The 24,240-nt window shown below is 42.7% G+C and overlaps 1 protein-coding gene across 3 annotated transcripts in view; it reads left to right on the top strand.

Annotated features, from left to right (window-relative positions):
- cyfip2 (cytoplasmic FMR1 interacting protein 2) overlaps nt 1-21,795 on the top strand; it is a gene marked incomplete at its 5' end in the record, with an annotated part of 31,138 nt that extends 9,343 nt beyond the window's left edge. For 2 of the 3 annotated variants that reach the window (XM_080035339.1, XM_080035340.1), the window contains 20 exons: nt 192-429; nt 648-800; nt 2,725-2,864; nt 3,260-3,407; nt 5,641-5,794; nt 6,350-6,506; nt 7,317-7,413; nt 7,504-7,580; nt 7,923-8,031; nt 8,518-8,637; nt 9,378-9,577; nt 10,600-10,687; nt 11,040-11,183; nt 13,346-13,436; nt 15,348-15,478; nt 18,397-18,469; nt 19,040-19,134; nt 20,111-20,349; nt 20,884-21,031; nt 21,544-21,795. In XM_080035339.1, the coding sequence (XP_079891465.1) occupies nt 192-429; nt 648-800; nt 2,725-2,864; nt 3,260-3,407; nt 5,641-5,794; nt 6,350-6,506; nt 7,317-7,413; nt 7,504-7,580; nt 7,923-8,031; nt 8,518-8,637; nt 9,378-9,577; nt 10,600-10,687; nt 11,040-11,183; nt 13,346-13,436; nt 15,348-15,478; nt 18,397-18,469; nt 19,040-19,134; nt 20,111-20,349; nt 20,884-21,031; nt 21,544-21,711 (2,770 nt within the window). In that variant the 3' untranslated portion in view covers nt 21,712-21,795. Of the gene's footprint in view, nt 1-191; nt 430-623; nt 801-2,724; nt 2,865-3,259; nt 3,408-5,640; nt 5,795-6,349; nt 6,507-7,316; nt 7,414-7,503; nt 7,581-7,922; nt 8,032-8,517; nt 8,638-9,377; nt 9,578-10,599; nt 10,688-11,039; nt 11,184-13,345; nt 13,437-15,347; nt 15,479-18,396; nt 18,470-19,039; nt 19,135-20,110; nt 20,350-20,883; nt 21,032-21,543 lie in introns of all 3 variants that reach the window. The other variant, XM_080035338.1, reaches the window with a different exon arrangement.
- Nucleotides 21,796-24,240: the final 2,445 nt, after the last annotated feature.

Genomic DNA, 24,240 nt, shown 5'->3' with positions numbered 1-24,240 from the left:
TCCGTCTCCCTCTCTCTCTCAAAAATCAAATCAAATCAGTTTAATTTGTATAGCCCAATATCACAGATAGACATTTGCCTCAGTGGGCTTTACATTCCATACAGTACGACACCCTGCCCTTAGACCCTTAAAAAAGCCTTTATCAGAATTAAAAAAGAGATTGAGAAACACTGTCCGTTTGCCTCTCCCAGGTGGACCTGTACCCAGAGCAGCGTCTCCCCTCAGTACAACCTGTGTGAGCAGATGGTGCAGATCAGGGAGGACCACATCCGCTTCATCTCTGAGCTGGCGCGCTACAGCAACAGTGAGGTGGTGACGGGCTCCGGCCTGGACAGCCAGAAGACAGACGAGGAGTACCGCGAGCTCTTTGACCTGGCCCTCAGGGGCCTGCAGCTGCTCTCCAAGTGGAGCACGCACGTCATGGAGGTGGTGAGTACGGACAGAGAGGGCGAGGAGGGGACTTGTTCTGGGGCCCCAAGGCACCAAACAGGCGGGGATCGGCTGTGTTTTGTCTGTGGGTGTGAAAGACTCTTGTGAAGCAGTTGATTTGTGTGGGTTTAGGTTTGAAATAATTTTTTATTTTTTTTTGCCATTGATGGTTGTAGCTTTAAACTATTTCTAAGTCTCCCTTTGTTTGCCTCCTCCAGTACTCGTGGAAGCTGGTCCATCCCACGGATAAGTTCTGTAACAAGGACTGCCCGGGCACAGCCGAGGAGTATGAACGGGCCACGCGCTATAACTACACCAGTGAGGAGAAGTTTGCCCTGGTGGAGGTCATAGCCATGATCAAAGGGCTGCAGGTACCAACACTCTTTAACACTCTGGGTTTAATATGGGGCTAGAGCTCTTATTTTATTTGTATTTATTTATTTGTTTCAGGACAATGCACATTAATGAACATGTACAGCAGTACACATAAAAATGCCAGATTGTAGCCCGGGGGCTAATTTCCATCTGTAGTCCATTAGACAGGTTGATGTTACAATAAAAATGACAAAGATATACAATAGAAACATTTGCTTTATACAAATATGGAGAAACAGAAAGAAAGAAAAGTAAAACAGGATAATTCATTAGTAGGATTAGTAGGTTAAACAAATACACCATTAAAACTGGGGTATATGATTTCTGATTGGTCAAAGTTAACATGAGCTGACACTTTGACCAATCAGAGCGAGGCTCCGATTCTCTGTTCTTATTGGCTGTTGGGACTGTCCATTCACTTTGGCACGACTTTGTTGGTGTAGAGCGTGTCAGGGAGGGACCATAGGGGAGGGACCAAAGAGAACAAGTGGAGCGGTTGAGGTATTTGGATTGGAATAAGTAGATTGAAGACATATTGTACCTGATGCCGATATCGGATGGGATCGGTCCCATCCCTTAGTTTGTATCCAACATGGTAAACTATACATCACTACACAGCTCTGATGTCATCCATAGTTCACCTGAAAGGAGCATCTTTTAAACACACTTGTCTACTTTCCTTGCCTGAGGGTTAACTGAGCGGATCGATAGCAGTCTCATGTCAGTGGTGTTGATCAAAGCAACCGCTCACATACGTGTTAGTTCCAGCCAGAGGGCAGAGTTTAGTTTAGCATAAAGACTGGAACAGGGAGGAAGAGGATTGGAACATGTCTGGAGGGCCTTCACTGGACAGACATGCTGCTATTGGTCTTCTCATCTAACTCTGATAGGAATAGGGATGGCCATGATTCACCGGTTAACTGTGAACCACTAAGGAGATCTATAATCGGTTAAACGGTAAAAAGAACTCATCTTCATTTCTCTCAGATGCCCCTTCCCCCACATCACAACGCCAATATCTGAGACGGTGCACGTTAACGTAGCCTGTGTGTGTGTGTGTGTAAATATCCCTTTACAGCCAGTTATTGCACTTTCTGCTCCTACAATTGCATACTAGACCTCTGCTCACAACTGACAAGGTGCCGTGTGAATGTCAAAAGGCACAATGCGTTGACCAGGAGTTTGGCGCGAACCAGGAAAAAATTGGCTACTGGTCCCTGAATTGTTTTGAAATGAATATTCCGGTCCTTGGAACAAAAAAAGGTTGGGATCCCCTGCTATAATGCTTCATGTATTTCACTATAAATAGGCTACATTAAGTCTTAACGATTAACTGGTTAATGCGTGTTGGTGACAGGTTAAAGAAAAAAAATTCTAAATGGCCATCCCTAGCAAGGAAGCAATAACATTGTGGTTGCATTCCGAATCGCATACTTTCTACTATATAGTATGTAGAAAAAAGATTTAGGATGTCCCGATTCTTGTGGCCAGATTTAGGATGGTTAGAAGTACCCGGATGTCCTACTTCATGCGGCCAAGATTGTTAGTGTTGAAAAGTGCATCCTATTTGGGCGATTCTGACCCACAATCCAGTGCGCACGTGTGACGTAACATCGACGAAGCCTCCATATGAAAACAAACGGGGATGCGACGGATATAAAAGCAAGAGGCAAGATCAAGGTGCAATGTTATGATGAAATAAGAGAGTAAAGTATGTCCCAATAGTATGCCTACTGCATCCTAACTAGATTCTTTTTATCGTCGGATGTAGTATGTAGAATAGAAAAAAGAAAGAGTATGCGATTCGGAACGCAACCTGTGTGTATTCCCAAAATGTGAAATCCTTCCTTTACTGGTGAGTTGATGGACAGTGGCATGGACCAATGAGATGACAGGGATTGTGCTGGTGCTTACCTATAGGTTCTGATGGGGCGGATGGAGTCAGTGTTTAACCAGGCCATCAGGAACACCATCTATGCAGCGCTGCAGGACTTTGCCCAGATGACCCTCAGAGAGCCGCTACGCCAGGCCGTACGCAAGAAGAAGAATGTGCTCATTAGGTACGCGCACACACGCATGCATGCACACAAACACACACGCACAGACAGACACACACACACACACAAAATGACTTCAAATGTCTACACATGCAGGCACGCAAGCACACACACACACACACACACACGCACACACACGCACACACCGCCCCAACAGAGGCTCAGTCCTCATCGCAGCAGACCCGGGTTTCTAAAACGCATTTAAAATCCCCCAAAATGATCCAATACACTTTTTCTTTGTATATAGTATACAGTAAATATATTCTATATTCTATATTTATTTATTTATTGTTATTCTTTCGGACAATTCCACGTTGTCCGAAGGGTGACGGAAGAAGCCTAAGGCTTATCGAGTCCCGCCCCCAAGATATTCTATATCTTGTTTTCTGTGTCTGCAGTGTTCTTCAGGCCATTCGGAAGACGGTGTGTGACTGGGAGGGGGCGAGGGAGCCTCCCAACGACCCCTGTCTGCGGGGAGAGAAGGACCCCAAAGGAGGGTTTGACATCAAGGTGCCGCGCAGGGCTGTGGGGCCCTCCAGCACACAGGTGAGCCATGGGAACGGAACACGGGTGGTTGGCTAAAAATTGGGTGACCAGAATTGACTAAAGGTTTAGCGGCTAAGCTCATGGTGTAAATGAATGGCATGAGCGTTTTTCCTATTACACAGAACTAGAATAGGGCATTTTAAGACATTCCCACGATCGATCATCGAGGAAAATGAATAATCAATTATCAATTTATTTATTTTATTTTTTACATATTACAAATTCAAAAAGATACAGCGTTTTTTTTTAACAATAGACTGTATATGAAAGCGTTGTTTTACTCAATGAAATCGTCATTCCAAGAACTTCTAGTCAACAGCAATCCATTCAAACTGTTTAAGTCTGTCCCCCCTCTGGCAGCATCTGAAGTCCTCCTGCATCCACACTATTCGCGCTTACTTTATTATTATGTAAACATCTGGTCAATGACCAAAATCCTTCGTGATTTTCTCTACTCGACATCTATTGCAGTGTGTCTGTCCTGGGAGAGGGATCCCTTACTTTGTCAACTCTCCCTGAGATTTCTTCAAACATTTTTAATCCCAGTAAAGGTTTTTTTACTGGGAGTTTTTTCTCAGCCGAGCTAAGGGTGTAAGGGCAGGGTGTCGTACTGTATCATATTGTATGGAATGTAAAGCCCACTGAGGCAAATGTCAATTTGTGATATTGGGCTATACAAATAAAACTGATTTGATTTGATTTAAGTTCAACTTTAACACTAGAACCGTAACTATACTTTTGCCCATAACTATACTTTTATAAAATATTGAAGCCCCCCACTCTTTGACTTTTCCTAAAATTGTGTTGTGATGCTCTCCTAAATAAAGTCACAATTAAACTGGATTAAAAAAACAGGCATTTATACCTAGAACCGCCACACTGGGTCAATTTGACCCGCACAGGAAAATTAAATATTTTCGAGCAAGTTGCTAGGCAACGGCATTGTTTGGGGTTCATTCATAAACACTTACAACAAATTAGAGATGAAGACAAATACCTAAAAACAGAGAGAGTTACTACGTGAAATGAGTGATGGCGAGTCTGATAGCGAGAGATCAGAATTGAGTTCCACACACCGCGGCTCGCAGCTCAACTGACAGACAGCTGAGTGCTGTCTGTGAGCCGGACAGAGAGCGTCGGAGGGATCCTCCGCCTCAAAACATGTAAACGTGTGAAAAAATGAATGAATAATCAATTAGAGCTTACCTAAAAATAAGTGTGCCATGTTACTGTTTATTGTATTTAGGATTTTAGCTCATTTGGACGCTGTTTTGACCGTCTGTTTTCATTGATTTATTGGTGATATTATATCTACTTTCAGTTTCATTACTGAGTCGCTATAAAACGTGATTAGTGTTCTTAGATTATAAAACAAGAGGTCTAAAACACAGATGATGATTAAACAAACTAATTTATGACTTTATACCACACTAGAAATGCTCGGGTGGATTTGACCCGCGTGGCGGTTATAGGTATGAATAGAACGCTGGCGGTTCTAGTGTTAAAAAAAATAAAGTTACAATAGTATGTGTCGCTTGTAAAAACCAAACAAAGAGGTAATGCTACGGCACTTTTAAACACAATTGCGCCTTGTAATATGATGTCATAGCAGGTTGCTCTGAGCAAAACACACAGCAAGAGTGGTGAAGAAATGGTTAGCAGACAAACACATTAACGTTTTACAGTGGCCCAGCCAGAGTCCTGACTTGAATTTAATTGAGAATCTGTGGAGGGAGCTAAAGATCAGGGTGATGGCAGTGAGACCCTCCAAACTGAAAGAGTTGGAGCTCATTGATAAAGATGAATGGGCAAAAATACTAGTTGAGACATACAAAAAGCTGGTCAGCAATTATAGGAAGTGTTTGATTGCTGTAATAGCCAATAAGGTATTTTTCTATTGATTATTGAGAAGGGTATGAATACTTTTGGACATGCCACTTTTTGTTCAAATGTTAATAAAAGCTGAAAAATATTTTTTTCCACAATGATGTCTCTTGTACATGGTCTTATTATCTTCTGGGAGAAGCCTGTGTCATTTCCAATCAAGAAAAAAGTTGCTGGTTGAATAAAAGTAACTTTAAGTCAAATAGTGCGAGGGGTATGAATCATTTTGGGCATGACATCATTTGGGTTGTTGTTGGGTTGTACTTATACAAGCAGCCTAGCAGTGTTTCCAATGAAGGCCTGTCATTAGATTACATTACATTACATTACTGTCCTCCTCCCTGTGTAGCTGTACATGGTGCGCACCATGTTGGAGTCCCTGATAGCAGATAAGAGCGGCTCTAAGAAGACCCTCCGTAGCAGCCTGGACGGGCCCATAGTCACCGCCATAGAAGACTTCCACAAACACTCCTTCTTCTTCACACACCTGCTCAACTTCAGCGGTGAGTAAAAGCCTCCAAATATTCAGTTTGAATTTTTTTTTTTATGTAAACCTATTTAGTTGTGTAGAGACTTGAAGTGTGTGTGTGTGTGTGTGTGTGTGTGTGTGTGTGTGTGTGTGTGTTTTTCCCATTTAACCTGTAATTTTTATTTTCTATTCATATTTTTTTATTCACTTTTCTAATGAGTATTCTATACTTGATTTTTTTTTAATCTTGATGTATTTCAGGACCCTGTAAAGCACTTTGAATAGCGTTGTGTCTGAATTGTGCTATATAAATAAACTTGCCTTGCCTTGCTGTGTGTGTGTGTGTGTGTGTGTGTGTGTGTGTGTGTGTGTGTGTGTGTGTGTGTGTGTGTGTGTGTGTGTGTGTGTGTGTGTGTGTGTGTGTGTGTGTGTGTGTGTGTGTGTGTGTGTGTGTGTGTGTGTGTGTGTGTGTGTGTGTGTGTGTGTGTGTGTGTGTGTGTGTGTGTGTGTGTGTGTGTGTGTGTGTGTGTGTGTGTGTGTGTGTGTGTGTGTGTGTGTGTGTGTGTGTGTGTGTGTGTGTGTTTTGTAGAGGCCCTGCAGCAGTGCTGTGACCTGTCTCAGCTGTGGTTCAGAGAGTTCTTCCTGGAGCTGACCATGGGCCGCAGGATCCAGTTCCCCATCGAGATGTCCATGCCCTGGATCCTCACAGACCACATCCTGGAGACCAAGGAGCCCTCCATGATGGAGTGAGACCAACACATCCACTCACTAACTCCCCATTGTCCCTGCTTTCCAAATCACATACTCTTTCTACTCTTTTTACTACAGTACATACTAAAGTACAGAAGAGTTTTAGGGCCACAGGAGAGAAAAGAAATCAGAAAAGGAAGATTTTTATTTCATTATGTCGAGAAATGTCATGATAAAGACAAATACTCCAAAATGCAATTGAAGTTAGTGGGGCATCTATGTATTTTCAGCATACTACAATTGACGTGCATGTATTGGGACATCCAAAATCGTTTTCTGGCGTACTAAATAGTATGGAAGTATTGGGATTGGAACGCAGGGTGTTTCTCTACCTAGACACTTTAGCTGCGTTCCAAACCGCATACGCTTTCTTTTTTTCTATTCTACATACTTCATCTGACCATACAAATAATCTAGTTAGCATGCACACAATTGGGACAAACTTTATTTTATGTATTTATTTATTTCATCCATACATGGATCCTTGATCTTTCCTCTTGTTTATATATCCGTCACATCCTCGTTTGTTTTTCTTACGGAGGCTCTGTCGATGTGACGTCACTTCCGGTTGTACACTGGATTGTATGTCTGAATCGCCCCTAAATAGCATTCTTATTTCAACACTAAAAAATCTCAAGCGGATATAGTAGGGCATCTGGTGTTACTTTTGAGCATGCTAAATCTAAAGCACAAGTATTGGGATTTGACATCCATAATCTTTTTTTACTACCATATTAAATAGCAGGGGAAGTATGGAGGATTGGATGCAGGGCTTGTTCTAACTAGCATTCTCCCTCCTCTCCCAGATATGTGCTGTATCCTCTGGACTTGTACAACGACAGTGGCTACTACGCTTTGACCAAGTTCAAGAAACAATTTCTGTATGATGAAATCGAGGCTGAGGTAAGGATCCCATCACTAACATTTCTTATTCCCTACTCTTTAGCATTGCTCTTTAAACATCACTTTCATAGTGTTGTTCTTGTTTCTTAGGTCAACCTGTGCTTCGACCAGTTTGTCTACAAGTTAGCCGATCAGATATTCGCCTACTACAAAGCCATGGCTGGCAGGTAGGAGAAGAGATTATCTCCTCTGTATACAGCTCTGGAAAAAATCAAGAGACCACTCAAAATGTTCAGTGTCTCTTGTTTGACTATTTATAGGCATATGTTTGAGTAGAAAGACAGTTTGGTGTTATAATATAAACTTAATGACAACATTACTACCAAATTCCAATACATTTTTTGTCATTAAGAGCATTTTTAATAAGTCATGTAGAGATGAAGATTTAAGAAAAATCCAGACTGGTCTCTTCATTTTCTCCGGAGCTGTATGTTGTAAATTATTTATCTGCAGATATTGTATCAGTAAATTGTGAACTGCATCCACTGAATCTCCCATGTGTTTGACAGTGTGCTCCTGGACAAGCGCTTCAGAGCAGAGTGTAAAAACTACGGCGTCATCATCCCCTACCCGCCTTCAAACCGCTATGAGACGCTGCTCAAACAGAGACACGTACAGGTGAGAAACAAACGGGGGGACTAGGGGCCGCTCCGGTGGTGTAGTGGATAGAGGCGTGTACCATATCATTTCATTTTTACAACGTATTAGAGTCCAAAGTTTTTACAGAACAGATGTTGGATACAGCCTTTTTTTTCATTTTATGAATGAAATAATACTACGTACAGCTCTTACAAATGCATGTTCAGCTAGTTTTTAAGAGGATCATCTCATAAATCAGACAATGAACAACATATGAACAAATCCTTCTGTAATAACCTTGAGAATAGGGCTAAGAAGATGGTTGCATAGTATAATTATACAGATGCAAACTGTCAAATGAACACCCAAATGTATATTTTAGACCTTTTATTTATACCAGTATGAAAGAATACATGTTATGGAAGCTCAATGGAGAAAAATCGTAGTTAAAAGTATAAAAGTAGTTCCATGCAGTGCCTGACCTTCCCCTGTACCCCCCGCCCCCCTCCCCCCCTGTGCCTTCAGCTGCTGGGCCGCTCCATCGACCTGAACCGCCTCATCACCCAGAGGATCTCTGCTGCCATGTACAAGTCCCTGGACCACGCCATCAGCCGCTTTGAGAGCGAGGACCTCACCTCCATAGTGGTGAGTAGGGCTATTTTAAAAAAAGGATATTTGAAATATTTTTTAATATTTTTTTTATATAATTTTTCCATACCTATATGTATTTCGCTGCAGCCAGTAATGTTGACTATAGCCTTAAAATCACATGCAATACAAGCTTCACATTAAAATTGACAAACAATAATGATAGATAAGACTGCTTTCATGCCATACTTTTGCCACAACATTTCTAAGCACACAGTGGACTGGAGTTGATCCTGAAATCCTCCTTTTGAACTGAATCCAGAAATCCATTTTCAATCCTGAATCCATTTTCAAATCACATACTTTTTCTTTTTACTACACTACATACTAAAGTACAGAAGAGTTTTAGGGCCACGGGAGAGAAAATAAATCAGATAAGGAAGTTTTTTTTCCCCATTATGTCGAGAAATGTCAAGAATAAAGACAAATACTCCAAAATGCTATTGGAGTTAGTGGAGCAATTATGTATTTTCAGCATACTACAATTGACGTGCATGTATTTGGACATCCTAAATCTTTTTCTGGCATACTGAATAGTAGGGAAGTATGGGAATTGGAACTCAGGACAAGAATCTGAATTGAATCTTGGCTTTCCGAAATATTCACACCCCCTAGTGGTGAGTTCAGGGACACACACACACACTCCAAAAACCAAGAGGACACCACAGGAAAAGTCAGCTTTCCCCCGTCCTTAATAAAGCCGCTCACATGACCTGTACCTCCCTGTCTGTCCACAGGAGCTGGAGTGGCTGCTGGAGATCAACAGGCTGACCCACAGGCTGCTGTGTAAACACCTGACCCTGGACAGCTTTGACGCCATGTTCCGCGAGGCCAACCACAACGTGTCGGCTCCCTACGGCCGCATCACGCTGCACGTCTTCTGGGAGCTCAACTTTGATTTCCTCCCAAACTACTGCTACAACGGATCCACCAACCGGTCAGTGTGGCAGTGTGGCACCTTTATGTTTTGTAGAGGTCACCTATTATTCAAAAGGGCACCTTCTCCATGGGGTTTTCAACATTCGTAAGGGTCCCCCCGGTGTGTCTAGAGAAAAGAACAACACACTCTCTCCCTGCGTTCCAAATCGCACACTCTTTCTTTTTTCTATTCCACATACTACATCCGACGATAAAAATAATCTAGTTAGGATGCAGTAGGCATACTATTGGGACATACTTTTACTTATTTATTTCATCGTAACATTGCGCCTTGATCTGGCCTCTTGCTTTTATATCCGTCGCATCCCTGTGTGTTTTCATATGGAGGCTCCGTTGATGTGACGTCACTTCAGGTTCGCACTGGATTATGGTTCAGAATCGCCCAAATAGGAGGCTGTTTTCAACATTAAAAATCTTGGCCGGATGTCTACTACATCCGGCCTTTCTAACCATCCTAAATTTGGGATCAAAATCAGGACGTGCTAGATATTTTTTCTACCATACTAGATAGTAGAAAGTATGCGATTTGGAATGCATGGTCTTTTTCTCCACCTCCACCTTTTCTGAAAACCTGTGTTCAAAAACCCCAGTCAGATTTCTGAGTGAGTCATAAGGGGAGAAAACAATATATAAGTGTACACAAAAAATTTTAAAACGTTTTTGTAAACGTTAACACCCCTATTAACACCCCTATTACCAACCTAACTTAACACTACCTCCACCTGTGATAGGCCACACCCCCAGATACCCAATAGCCAATCGGAGCTGACTGGACTTTTTAGGCTTGAAGAGACGGGCTGTAAAACGGAGTGTTTCGGACAAAGGCTAAAAATAGGAGATTCAGCAATGGCAGTGGGATAGATATATAAAGGGTCTTCTGGACACTACACCATGAAAACAGTTTCTAGTAGAAACCCAAATTGCAATTTTTTGAACCTGAGAATGAGCAGAATATGTGATCTTGAACGCACCTTATTATTGTCTCTTGTTGGTTTTTAAACATGTTTTTTTTCTCTTCAGCTTTGTTCGTACAGCCATTCCCTTCACCCAGGAGCCTCAGAGAGACAAGCCAGCCAACGTGCAGCCTTACTACCTGTATGGCTCCAAGGTATGGAACCACTCATTCATGCTGATGTTACAGTTAAAATTGTTTCCCCAAAAATCTTGCGGCAGTCTCTTTGAAGGAAATGCGTCTTAAAGTCAAAATTATTTCTATCAAAGTTAAAATTATTTCTATAGCACATTTAAACACAACATCAGTTGACCAAAGTGCTGTACAAGATACAATACAAAACAACATATAAGATACATGAAAAAAAGTTAGGAGTGTCAAAGTCTCAACTTGTGTTAAAGGCTCAATGCAACAAAAGTGAGTCTTCAGCAACGTATTAAACTGTTGAACTTGCTGCATTCTCCACATTAACCCTGTGTGTCTGTGTCTCTCTACCCCCCTTCCTCAGCCACTCAACATTGCCTACTCCCACATATACAGCTCCTACAGGAACTTTGTGGGCCCGCCACACTTCAAGACCATCTGCCGTCTCCTGGGTTACCAAGGCATCGCTGTGGTCATGGAGGAGCTGTTGAAGATAGTCAAGAGCCTGGTATTTATCTTCATTTGATCTTTATCTTAATCCCGATAAAGGTTTTTTTTACTGGGAGTTTTTTTTCTCATCCGAGCTAAGGGTCTAAAGGCAGGGTGTCATCTGTATGGAATGTAATGCATGTAAAGGCAAATGTCTATTTGTGATATTGGGCTATACAAATAAAACTGATTTGATTATGTCCATCCCCCATCAAGGCAAGTTTATTTCTATAGCACAATTCAGACACAAGGCCATTCAAAGTGCTTTACAGGGGCAAGATTAAAATACATAAGACACATTAGAAAAGTGAATGAATAGAAATAAAACATTTAAAAGCTAATGAGTAGAAATAGAACATTTAAATTAAAAACATTTGCAGGTTAAAATGGAAACAGAAAAGTCTTCAGACTTGATTTAAAAGAGTTGAGAGTTGCAGCAGACCTCAAGTTTTCTGGGAGTTTGTTCCAGATATGTGGAGCATAAAAACTGAAAGCTGCTTCTCCTCGTTTAGTCCTAACTCTGGGGACTGTAATTAGACAGTGTGCTACAGTATATTCACACAGTCAATTATTATGCTCCCCCTCTCCCCTCCCTGTCTTTCTGCCCTGTCTGTCCCCCTCTCCCCTGCTGTCTCCTGTCTGTCTGCCCCCCTCTCCCCTGCTGTCTCCTACCTGTCTGTCCCCCTCTCCCCTGCTGTCTCCTGTCTGTCTGCCCCCCTCTCCCCTGCTGTCTCCTGTCTGTCTGCCCCCCTATCCCCTGCTGTCTCCTGTCTGTCTGCCCCCCTCTCCCCTGCTGTCTCCTGTCTGTCTGCCCCCCTCTTCCCTGCTGTCTCCTACCTGTCCGTCCCCCTCTCCCCTGCTGTCTCCTACCTGTCTGTCCCCCTCTCCCCTGCTGTCTCCTGTCTGTCTGCCCCCCTCTCCCCTGCTGTCTCCTGTCTGTCTGCCCCCCTCTCCCCTGCTGTCTCCTGTCTGTCTGCCCCCCTCTCCCCTGCTGTCTCCTGTCTGTCTGCCCCCCTCTCCCCTGCTGTCTCCTACCTGTCTGTCCCCCTCTCCCCTGCTGTCTCCTGTCTGTCTGCCCCCCTCTCTCCTGCTGTCTCCTGTCTGTCTGCCCCCCTCTCCCTTGCTGTCTCCTACCTGTCTGTCCCCCTCTCCCCTGCTGTCTCCTACCTGTCTGTCCCCCTCTCCCCTGCTGTCTCCTGTCTGTCTGCCCCCCTCTCCCCTGCTGTCTCCTGTCTGTCTGCCCCCCTCTCCCCTGCTGTCTCCTACCTGTCTGTCCCCCTCTCCCCTGCTGTCTCCTGTCTGTCTGCCCCCCTCTCTCCTGCTGTCTCCTGTCTGTCTGCCCCCCTCTCCCTTGCTGTCTCCTACCTGTCTGTCCCCCTCTCCCCTGCTGTCTCCTACCTGTCTGTCCCCCTCTCCCCTGCTGTCTCCTGTCTGTCTGCCCCCCTCTCCCCTGCTGTCTCCTACCTGTCTGTCCCCCTCTCCCCTGCTGTCTCCTGTCTGTCTGCCCCCCTCTCCCCTGCTGTCTCCTGTCTGTCTGTCCCCCTCTCCCCTGCTGTCTCCTACCTGTCTGCCCCCCTCTCCCCTGCTGTCTCCTGTCTGTCTGTCCCCCTCTCCCCTGCTGTCTCCTACCTGTCTGCCCCCCTCTCCCCTGCTGTCTCCTACCTGTCTGTCCCCCTCTCCCCTGCTGTCTCCTGTCTGTCTGCCCCCCTCTCCCCTGCTGTCTCTTACCTGTCTGTCCCCCTCTCCCCTGCTGTCTCCTACCTGTCTGCCCCCCTCTCCCCTGCTGTCTCCTACCTGTCTGTCCCCCTCTCCCCTGCTGTCTCCTACCTGTCTGTCCCCCTCTCCCCTGCTGTCTCCTGTCTGTCTGTCCCCCTCTCCCCTGCTGTCTCCTGTCTGTCTGCCCCCCTCTCCCCTGCTGTCTCCTACCTGTCTGTCCCCCTCTCCCCTGCTGTCTCCTACCTGTCTGCCCCCCTCTCCCTTGCTGTCTCCTGTCTGTCTGTCCCCCTCTCCCCTGCTGTCTCCTACCTGTCTGTCCCCCTCTCCCCTGCTGTCTCCTGTCTGTCTGCCCCCCTCTCCCCTGCTGTCTCCTGTCTGTCTGCCCCCCTCTCCCTTGCTGTTTCCTGTCTGTCTACCCCCCTCTCCCTTGCTGTCTCCTGTCTGTCTGCCCTGTCCCTTGTACAGCTCCAGGGCACCATACTGCAGTACGTCAAGACGCTGATAGAAGTCATGCCCAAGATCTGCCGCCTACCGCGCCACGAGTACGGCTCCCCAGGTGAGCTTAGAGTACACCAATGTTACGGTCAATACGGTTTATGTTGGAGTTATGTCTGTAGTATTTTACAACACTCATATTGTCACTGAAGTTGTTCTAAGTTAAAGGAATACTTCACCCATACGGAACCGGCATTCTATCATTATAACATCGCTATAATACTATAATAAATGAGGTTTTTCTTCCCTCGGTCTTTCCTCAGTCTTCCCTTGGCCCAGCTGTCCTGTTAATCCTAACCCTACATTTTCCCATGTGTGATGTCACCCATGGGAAAATGTAGGGTTAGACAGTGAGACCATAAAACACTCTTTCTTCATATTTCCACCGGTGAAGTAGGTCTTTAACCTATTGCAATTTAGATCCATATAAGAGTAGTGAACATCTTGACTTCCCATGTGTGACATCACACATGGTAAAAATGTAAGGTTAGGATTAACAGGACAGCTGGGCCAAGGGAAGACTGAGGAAAGACTGAGGGGAAGAAAAACCTCACTCATTATACGTATTATAATAGCGATTTTATAATGATAGAACGCCAGTTCCGTATGGGTGAAGTATTCCTTTAACAATCAATATCATAGCATTGTAGCATCATAGCATTATCAGGTTATTGACCACTTTCCTGCATACTACACTTTTACTACACAATTCCATTTTGCAGCTTCAAAATATAAAGCACTACGTCAAAAGGAATCAAACTGACAGTACTGTAGAACATTAAGGGAGGGGTGTAGATTAGCCAATTTAGGACAAATTGGAGAAATTAGAAGCTCTTGCTACAGTGGGAATCATATTTGCGATAAGAAATGTTAATTTAATTTAATTTAATTTAATTTAATAAAATTTAATTTAATTTAATTTAATTTAATTTAATTTCTACATGCTGACTTTCCCTGCGTTCCAAATCACATACTTTTTCTTTTTACTACACTACATACTAAAGTACAGAAGAGTTTCAGGGCCACAGGAGAGAAAAAAAATCAGAAAAGGAAGATTTATTTTTCATTATGTCGCGAAATTGTCAAGAATAAAGACGAATACTCCAAAATGCTATTGGAGTTAGTGGGGCATTTATGTATTTTCAGCATACTACAACTTTTTTCTGGCATACTAAATAGTAGGGAAGTATGGGTATTGGAATGCAGGGTTTGTATGGTTGTGTTTAACCCCTTCCTGTCTCATGCACCTTGGCCATGTGTGAGCCATGTGTTGAGATTAGAGGCCACAGTCAGATAGTACAGTATATCCTGATGAGGAGGGTTTTAGTAAATCTGTAGATTAGTGATGTTCTGTCTGTCTGTCTGTCTGTCTGTCTGTCTGGGGGTTAATGATATTCACGTGATAGGAGAATGTGCACAGCAGGTGCAATGAATGTGTGAACTGACATGTGGGTAAGCAAAGCCACACTGACCCAGGCCATGCTGCTGCTGCTGCATTAGATTATCAATGACACATGGCCAAGTCCACTACTGAACGACCGCGCTGCTTATGCTAGGCCGCTAAACCTGAGTGCACTCACACTGCTCAGTGGCTGTGCCATTTGCATGTAGGGGAGAACGGGGTTACTCTAGTGTGAATTGCTCATCACCAAAACATCTTTCAATAGTCATTCCTACATTAAATTTCCTACACACACACACACACACACACACAGAGGCGCACACACACACACACACACAAGTGCAAATTGAAAATGCTGCTAAAACGGTGGCGAATTGCAGGTGCTATTTCTCTAGCAAATCACGGGCTATCAGCGCGTAATCCATTCTTAACTGCGGTACTGTATGTTTGAGTCTAGGAATAAGAAGGGGTTTCAATGATACATTTTTTATTTTTTTTATATTTTAACTGAATGTAGATTTAGAAAAGGTGTCACTGTGTCTGTGTTTTGAACATGTCTGTCCATGGCAGGTATCCTGGAGTTCTTCCACCACCAGCTGAAGGACATCATAGAGTACGCTGAGCTGAAGACTGACGTCTTCCAAAGCTTGAGGGAAGTGGGGAACGCCATCCTCTTCTGCCTGCTCATAGAACAAGCTCTGGTAGGACCCTTCCCCTTACAAGTGTCTGGTCCCTTCAAACTGTGGCTGTGTTCGGAAAGCCCTACTAACGTCCTACTCATACTCATTTTGACTCTCAATTTGAGTATTGATGGTTGTGTATGCGAGTTTGGGTAGGCGAGAAATGCCCAGATGAGTACTAACTTCTGGGAAGATTTCAGGGTATTGATCGATTGGATACTTTTTCTACTCAACTGCCCCACAATGCATTGCGTCTTTTCAAACGACAAGGAAGGTTTTTTTTTTATTCTTTATTTACAATTCTGCATTTCCTGCATAACACAGGACTGTATGTAAAAATCTAGTTCTATATCTTAACCTGTGGAGGGCGGTAATACGCTAAACAGCGTCTAAATGGCCAGAGCCTAATAAGAAGAAGAAATTCTTTATTGCTTGAGTATACTTCAGTGTGAATGTTTCGACGCACTTCGCATACACAATTGATCGTTAAGTAGACATTATGTAGTGTATAGATGTTGAGTATGTAGGAGGGAGGACGTTAGTATGGCTTTCCGAACACAGCCTCTTATTATGATCATGGCTCTGTCCCTGTTTTCCTTTTTAAGATTTCTTTATTTAGAAGGGACAGCGCACATTAATTAACATGAGCACCAGAGTTCAACATGTAAATGTACCAGATTTAGCCATGCAGGCTTATTTCACCTGTAGGTCCTGGTTTTGACCTTTGCCTCTGATCTGTTCCTCTCCTGCTTCCCCAACCTTTCCACTGTTAATTCCCTCTGAGGGGCTGAGCATACTCAGTGCTACGGGGCACATAATGTGCAGATGTACTAGATGTCTTGAAGGTGTTTGCCCTCGTTTCCACTGAACAGCACAGCACAGTTCGGTTCGGCACAGTTCGGCAGGTCTCAGTTACCCTAGATCTGGCTTGCGTTTCCACATGCCCAGTCCCCATTGTCAAGTTTTATGCTGGATGGTGATAGCAGCGCTCAGAGTATATATACACTCTATGGGTCAGGGCAGTTGAACAGCGCTGGCCGCGTTAGCTACATAACTATGGTAACATCATAGCAGCTACGTAGCTATGGTGACATCATAGCAGCTACGTAGCTAAGGTGACATCATAGCAGCTACGTAGCTATGATGACATCATAGCAGCTACGTAGCTATGGTGACATCATAGCAGCTACGTAGCTATGGTGACATCATAGCAGCTACGTAGCTATGGTGACATCATAGCAGCTACGTAGCTATGGTGACATCATAGCAGCTACGTAGCTATGGTGACATCATAGCAGCTACGTAGCTAAGGTGACATCAGAGCAGTGAGACACAGTGTAGCTCGCTGATTAATTCAATGAATTCAAACGCCACACAATAAACAAAAAGGCTGCGCGCCACAATTGTTCTCTAAACTCAAGACTCTTCACTCTGGCTGAGGTGATTTATATATGGACCGATCACTGAAAACAATCAACAGACTACAGTGTAACTCCACCCTTTTGGGACGGCTTGGTACCACAAACGAAAAAGGGTCACAAAAATAGGTGCGGCACAGCTTGTTTATTTTGGTACCCTTTCAAACTGTTAACAGTGAAAACCGAACCGAACCGCACCTCTCAGTGGAAACGAGGCTTTAGTGTGGGTGAGCATTAGCCTGGATGCCTGAAGGTTTCTGCCCAATTTTTTCTGATGTTGATTCACAACCTGAATCAACTGTCACAGACACAGAAACGGTCAGGCACCCAGTCCCCTTCTCCCACCAAAGTATGTTTAGTATTTCATGTTTGTTTTTTGGTCTGAAACCCAACTCTATTTCTCATTACACGCTGGCGACTACCACAGGTGGTAAGGAATCTAGGTCTTATCATTGGTATCCAAATATAAGAGACCCAATGTCTTTTTCTCCTTTTATGGTTTGGGGCTGCTGTCTTTCTGTTTTCTTCTTCTTCACTCTTTTTAGTTGTGGCACACACACTCTCACCTCCAGTCAGCCATGGAAGCAAACGGACTGAGACAATGTAGTGTCTTTTGGAATTAAGTTAAAGAAATAATTTGTCTTTTGAAGATGGATATTTGATCCAGACAATCTAATAAGTTAAAAAAAAAAAAAATCTATAACATATTTATGTCCTTGACTTTCATGGAAGAGGTGAAGGTATACTTATGGTTGCCTGTTGGTACCGTCTTATTCCCCGTGTGCGTGTGTGTGTGTGTGTGTGTGCGAGCTTGCGTGCGTGTACAGAGTTTGTGCGCATGTCAGTTTGATCTGCCTGTAAGTGTGTGTGTGTTGCTTTTTAGTTTATCATAGATTGCATGGCTCTACTTTCTTTATCTGTGACCCCTCTTTTAGATTCTACATTCTCATGCCTGTAGTTTGGTTTTATAGCATGACATGTTATTGACTAACAATCGCCTTGGCAACCAGCATGACTCCACGTAGCTGTGACATCACTAACACCCTCACATTTCACACAGAGATGATAGAGCTGTTTAAGTCTGTTGACCTCTTGATGTAGTAGCCAGATTAGAATTTCTGATCAGTTTAACTATGTTTGTGTACAGTTCTAATCCTCTCATTATTGGCTTAATTAACATCCTAAATGTACACACTCGACACTGACACACACTCATTTACTTATCTTATCTCCTTGTCTGCATAAGTGGAAGATAGCATTGTAATAGTAATCCCATCAGCATGCTCATGGCAGCATTGGAGCTCAACACTAAAAAAAGATTGCTTTAAAAGCTATTGCTCTTTGCATGACAACTCTGGATTGTTGGCACTAACTTAAGACTTCTCGTTGGAGTGCTGTGCAGGGCCTTTTTTAAAACCACCTCCTGGCTACTTGCATGTCCGTAGAAAAGCCAAAGTGCATGTTTTACTGTGAGGTCAAGATGAAGCCCTTGTCTTGTGTTTGTGCTTGAAATCTCCCCAGTCCCAGGAGGAAGTGTGTGACCTGCTACACGCCGCTCCCTTCCAGAACATTCTGCCCAGAGTCTACATCAAAGGTACACGGGGGATTCTCACCCAATCTTCCTTCAAAGATTTAAACCTGCAGTGTGTAGAATTTTGGGTTTTATTTCCTAGCAGATTTTGTAGAAAGTAATTATAATATCCATAAGTACATTTAATTTAGTGCATAGTAGCTGAAAAAAATGTTTTGAATAATTGTTTTTCCCTTAGAAAGGGTCTCATATATGTCCATATTTCTGCATATTTTGGACCAAGGCCTAGTGCAGCCATCTTGAAAGTGTCATAGTTGGAATGTCATCAGGTGCATAGAATTGTTCTTGTCCTTGAAGGCCACTGTAGCTTCTGTTATTATTCTAAAGGGTTGGGGTTACCCAGGGAGCGTTGCATTCTAGAACTTTGTAGAACTTACTTGATGATGTCATATTACACACTGCACCTTTTAAAACATGAACATTTTAAAAAACTTGCATATTTATTTATTTTTTAGGGATTAATAACAAGGTCTGAAGTTGTTTGTGGAGCTTTGTTTAAAGTTACACTAGGGTTACAGGCTGCAGTAAATGAAAAGGTAGATGAGTCAAAATGTGTGCATGTGCCTTACGCAGAGGGCGAGCGCCTGGAGGTGAGGATGAAAAGGCTGGAAGCAAAGTACGCCCCTCTGCACCTGGTGCCTCTGATTGAGAGACTGGGAACCCCACAGGTGAGCTCCACACAACTCACTACTCTATAACAAAGCCAACAGGTACACCACGGATAACATCCTTAGATTCTCCTACTTTTTATGTATAATAAGCAGGCACCTAGGACACTCGGAGGAGGGAGAGAGAGGATACTTTTCCAGTTAGACATGCAGTCTACAATTAACCTTAGGCTGTGCAGATGAACACACCACCACACAGTCTAGTGAAAACATAATAAGGCTTTTTTTAAAGAGCCTTGTTGCATGTATACACTCTAGATAGCAGCTGTGAACCAGGGCACGCGTCACACCTGCAGCGGATGCAAAAAAAAATGCAGCAAAAACACTGATGTCTTAACCCAGTTATATTCAATTCAATTCAAATCACTTTATTCGTCCCAGAGGGGCAATTAAAAGGGGGCACATGACAGTAGCTTAAAAAAGAAAGACACAATCAACAAACATAAGCAGCGCACACACTGTATGATCAGCAACACACACATCACACTCACACACATTACACAATCACAATCAAGCAGCACACACATTTGCGACCACAACATTTAACACACAAGGATGACTTGTGTGTTAAAACTTTGGGAGGTGCTTGAATTATGAAGTGCATAGCAGCATATTATAATAAAGTGTATTGTGGCATGTAGTAAAGTGCATTTGGACATGCTATAAGGTGCATTGAGCAGGTTCAAATGTGCATTGAGCAGGTTCAAATGTGCATTGCAGCGTGTTATGGCTTATTCTAAATATGATATTATTCTGATAAAGGTGAGCAAGAACTGCTGTTTGCATAACCACGTCTTATTGTGAATATGACTCTAACCAGGTTCATATCAGTGTATTGCTGTGCATGTAAACGTGGTCATTGTCTAGCAGGAAACACAAATTACAAATTTTGATCCTAAAAATAAACACTGACATCTGACTTTTTTTTTAATGTCTACTAGTTCTAAAGTATGGTGGCTTTCCTCTTTTCAACCAGCAAATAGCCATAGCCCGTGAGGGGGACCTGCTGACTAAAGAGCGTCTGTGCTGCGGCCTGTCCATGTTCGAAGTCATCCTGACGCGCATCCGCAGCTTCCTGCAGGACGCGGTGTGGCGCGGCCCCCCGCCCACCAACGGAGTCATGCACGTGGACGAGTGTATGGAGTTCCACCGCCTCTGGAGCGCCATGCAGTTTGTCTACTGCATCCCCGTGGGCACGCACGAGTTCACCGCAGAGTGAGTGTGGCAACCGGGGCTGCTGTGTGTGCAACCGCAGGAGGGGGCAGTATTTGTCTTTTTTCCTACTGATCAAGTACCCTGGAAATCCAGACCCACATCTAGAACCATGTAAGGTCTGACATTGAGCAATAGACCTTCCCCAACTCAAGGGGCGGCACCTACGCATACATTTCAAATACCACTGAACGCAATTGGATAGCACTACAACGTGTAACAACATTACAACGTAATGTAAATGTGCAATGAATTGAGTCTTTATTTTGCTGACATTATTTAAAGGTTTCTTTTAACAGGTCTCTTTATAGTGTTCTGTCTCCTGATTGGATAAAAAAACTAGCGGGATACTCAAAATTTTATCCGGCAATTACTGCAAAGCTGAATGACTGGGAGACCTCGACCTGTGTTATGAACTGTGCATACTGTTTAAGTGATTGCGGAGTGATTTAACACGTATATTAACAAAAAATAAATATCTCCTTTAAATGTGTGACTGTACTGTAAACCTAACCCCTGTGTGTTGCCCCCTTACAGACAGTGCTTTGGGGACGGGCTGAACTGGGCGGGCTGTGCCATCATAGTGCTGTTGGGACAGCAGCGGCGCTTTGACCTCTTTGACTTCTGCTACCACCTGCTCAAGGTGCAGAGGCAGGACGGCAAGGACGAGATCATCAAGAACGTGGTGGGTTGTCCACTATCTATCTATCTATGGTTGTTCCACCGGCTCACACTGCATAACACTCACACTGTTGTGGTGGTTCTAAACCCGGGTTGTGTTCGGAAAGCCATACTAACGTCCTACTCATACTTATTTTGACGTCAATTTGAGTATGTGACGGTTGTGTATGCGAGTTTGGGTAGGCGGAAAATGCCCGGATGAGTACTAACTTCTGGGAAGATTTGGGGTATGGATCGATTGGATACTTTTCCAATACTCAGACGCCCCACAATGCATTGCGTCTTTTCAAACGACAAGGAAGTTTTTTTTTAGTTCTATATCTAACCTGTGGAGGGCGGTAATACGCTCAACATCGTCGAAACGGCTGGAATCTTATAAGAAGAAGAAGAAGAAATTCTTTATCGCTTGAGTATACTTCAGTGTGAATGTTTTGACGCGCGCACACACACACACACACGTTCAAATGGTCCGTCTTAATGCTTGTCTTGTGTGTGTGTGTGTGTGTGTGTCTGCAGCCCCTGAAGAAGATGGCGGACCGCATTAGGAAGTACCAGATCCTCAACAACGAGATCTTTGCCATCCTCAACAAGTACATGAAGGCTGTGGAGACAGACAGCTCCACTGTGGAGCACGTCCGCTGCTTCCAGCCGCCTATACACCAATCCCTGGCTACCACCTGTTGAAAATAACAAAAAGACCCTTCTCACACATAGCACACACACATACTCTCAAACACACACGCGCATAGCTGTGATACTGACTTCTGTCTCTCCCTGGTCGCGTAGAGAGGATTAAATGACCAATTTGCTTTAAGAAAATCAAAGACAGATCCATCTCAAACTTTTACCTCTCTCTTAAAAAAAATGGCGACTGTCTTTGACTTCTTAAAAGCGTTAACACTCATCCTGTAGAAGTGGACCAGGGCCAGAGGTGGAACTGTATATTCACAATGCTTCTTTTTTTTCTTCTTCTTCTTTTTCTTTGACTTATCTGTGTGACTCATGCATGCCTTTCTCTTAGAACCCTTTCCGCTGCACACACTGTGGATTGGAACACTGATACAAAAAATGCCAAAACCGTATCTATACCCCCTATGATCTGAAGCCACGCCCCCTCAAGGCTCTTTCAGAGTTGTCAATCAAGCGACAAAAAAGTCAATCGTAAACAAGGTTTAAATACTAAAATATTAATGCAACAAATAACAATTTTTTTTCTAAATAATATAAAGATATTTGAAGTGAAACATGGTACTTTTTTAAGTGCTACTAACAAAAGTACTAGCACAGGCACTAGTACACCTGTGTTACCCATCATTACCCATGTCCCCTAATTATGATTATTTCATTTTTATTATTATTATTTTAAATGCCTCACTGGTTTGTATAATACTCTTGGTCTGCTCATTGTCCATGGTGCATTAGCCCTGATGCATTTTGAATACTCCTTTCTTCTTGTTAACCTTCAACTGCTTGATTTCAATAGGATTCTTGAAGGTACATCACATTCTTTGGAGTTGCTTTTTTTTTTTTTTTTTTATTCCTCTCTTACACACATTTTTATCCGGTGCCAGTTCCACTTGTATATTACACTGTTGAACTAGTGAAGTGTTGAGTGTTGTAATAGTTCTTGTTTTTAAATCGATTTAATATTTTAAGTTTTTACACATCCTCGGCGTACTTGCCTCTCTCTACTAGGCGTACTTGCCTCTCTCTACTAGGCGTACTTGCCTCTCTCTACTAGGCGTACTTGCCTCTCTCTACTACTTACTGGCTGGAAAAAAAAAGCTCATCTACTGTTTTTAGTTTTTGCTTCTATTTTGTCCCGTTGGAAATCATTTTTTATATTCTGTACATGAACGCTGATATTATTTACAGTTTGGAAAAAAAAAAAGATTCATCTAATCTTCACCTGGGTAAATGTGTTTTGCTTTTTTCAAGAGTAAAAAAAATAAATATATATTAAAGAAAGATGATTAGAAGATACCTCTAGGTTATATGAAGACAGTGCTGTACTAGAATAACCTCCTTTTTTTGAGTGTGAATGGGTGAAGTTGGTCTTGAAGCCAGACCTATGAAATACTCAGCACATATAGGATTAAAAAGAAACATAACTAAAAATGTCAGTTGTCATTAAAGGGCAGTTTCCCTGAATATAGTCAGTATTTACTATTGTTGGACTTTTGCTTTAGATTTAGCAGCGATATCAAAATATGCAAAAATCTGTCCTTAATTTTTTCATATGAAGGAAAAACAAATGAATTATTATTAAGAAGTAACCCTCTCCAAACGGCCCTGTGCTATTTTTCTGCCTCTGTTTTGAATGAAAGAAAAATTTCTTTTGTAACTCCACTTGTCTTTTTATCATACAGTATTTATTCAAACTTCTGACGTATAATTCATTTAAAAGGTTAATCTAGTCAAAAATAAAGGTACCAAATGTATCATCTCAAAAACCTTAAGCATGGCAAGTGTAATTTATTGTCATCGATGGCTCCATTTGTGACATGACAGGCTTTGTTTATGATATTGTTGTACAAGTGACCATGTTTTGAAGTACAAAAAAAATGGAGAATAATAATTTAACATGTACAACAATGAAAAGATGTTGTATTTCCATGAAATAAAAAATGTTTAACTGAAAAAAAAAATTGTTTTTCGATATTGTTTTTTGACCTTTTATTGCTTCTCCTATGAGTCAAAGACCTACTTCACCGGTGCGAATATGAAGGTGTATTGAACTCTGAGATGTAGTATAAACGTGCAAACATTTTTGAGATCTGTTCTTCCTATCCTGAGAAAAGGTAGAAAGAGTACTTTATGGTCTCACTGTCTAACCCTACATTTTACTAGTGTGACCTCACACTAGTAAAAATGTAGGGTTAGAATTAGCAGGACAGCTGGGCCAAGGAAAGACTGAGGGAAGAAAAACCTCATTCATTATATTATAATGGCGATTGTATAATGATAGAACGCCGGTTCCATATGGGTGAAGTAGGCTATTCCTTAAGTTAGAAATTAGAAAGACATGAAAAATTAAATATTTGTTTTAATTCTCTGATTACACTTATACAACACTTTTTTTGCTGTTGCTCCATACACTTATTTAAGTCTATTTTAGGACTGGACTGCTTTTTAGGCCCAATGGATAGGAGAGATGTAGTATTTCCTACCAGTAACATATCTGGCAGTGTGGGTTTTATACCTCGAGATATA

Source organism: Ammodytes marinus (assembly GCF_949987685.1).
Source record: "Ammodytes marinus genome assembly, chromosome: 10".
Taxonomy (NCBI): Eukaryota; Metazoa; Chordata; class Actinopteri; order Uranoscopiformes; family Ammodytidae; genus Ammodytes; species Ammodytes marinus.
This window is presented reverse-complemented; position numbering and strand designations above follow the sequence as displayed.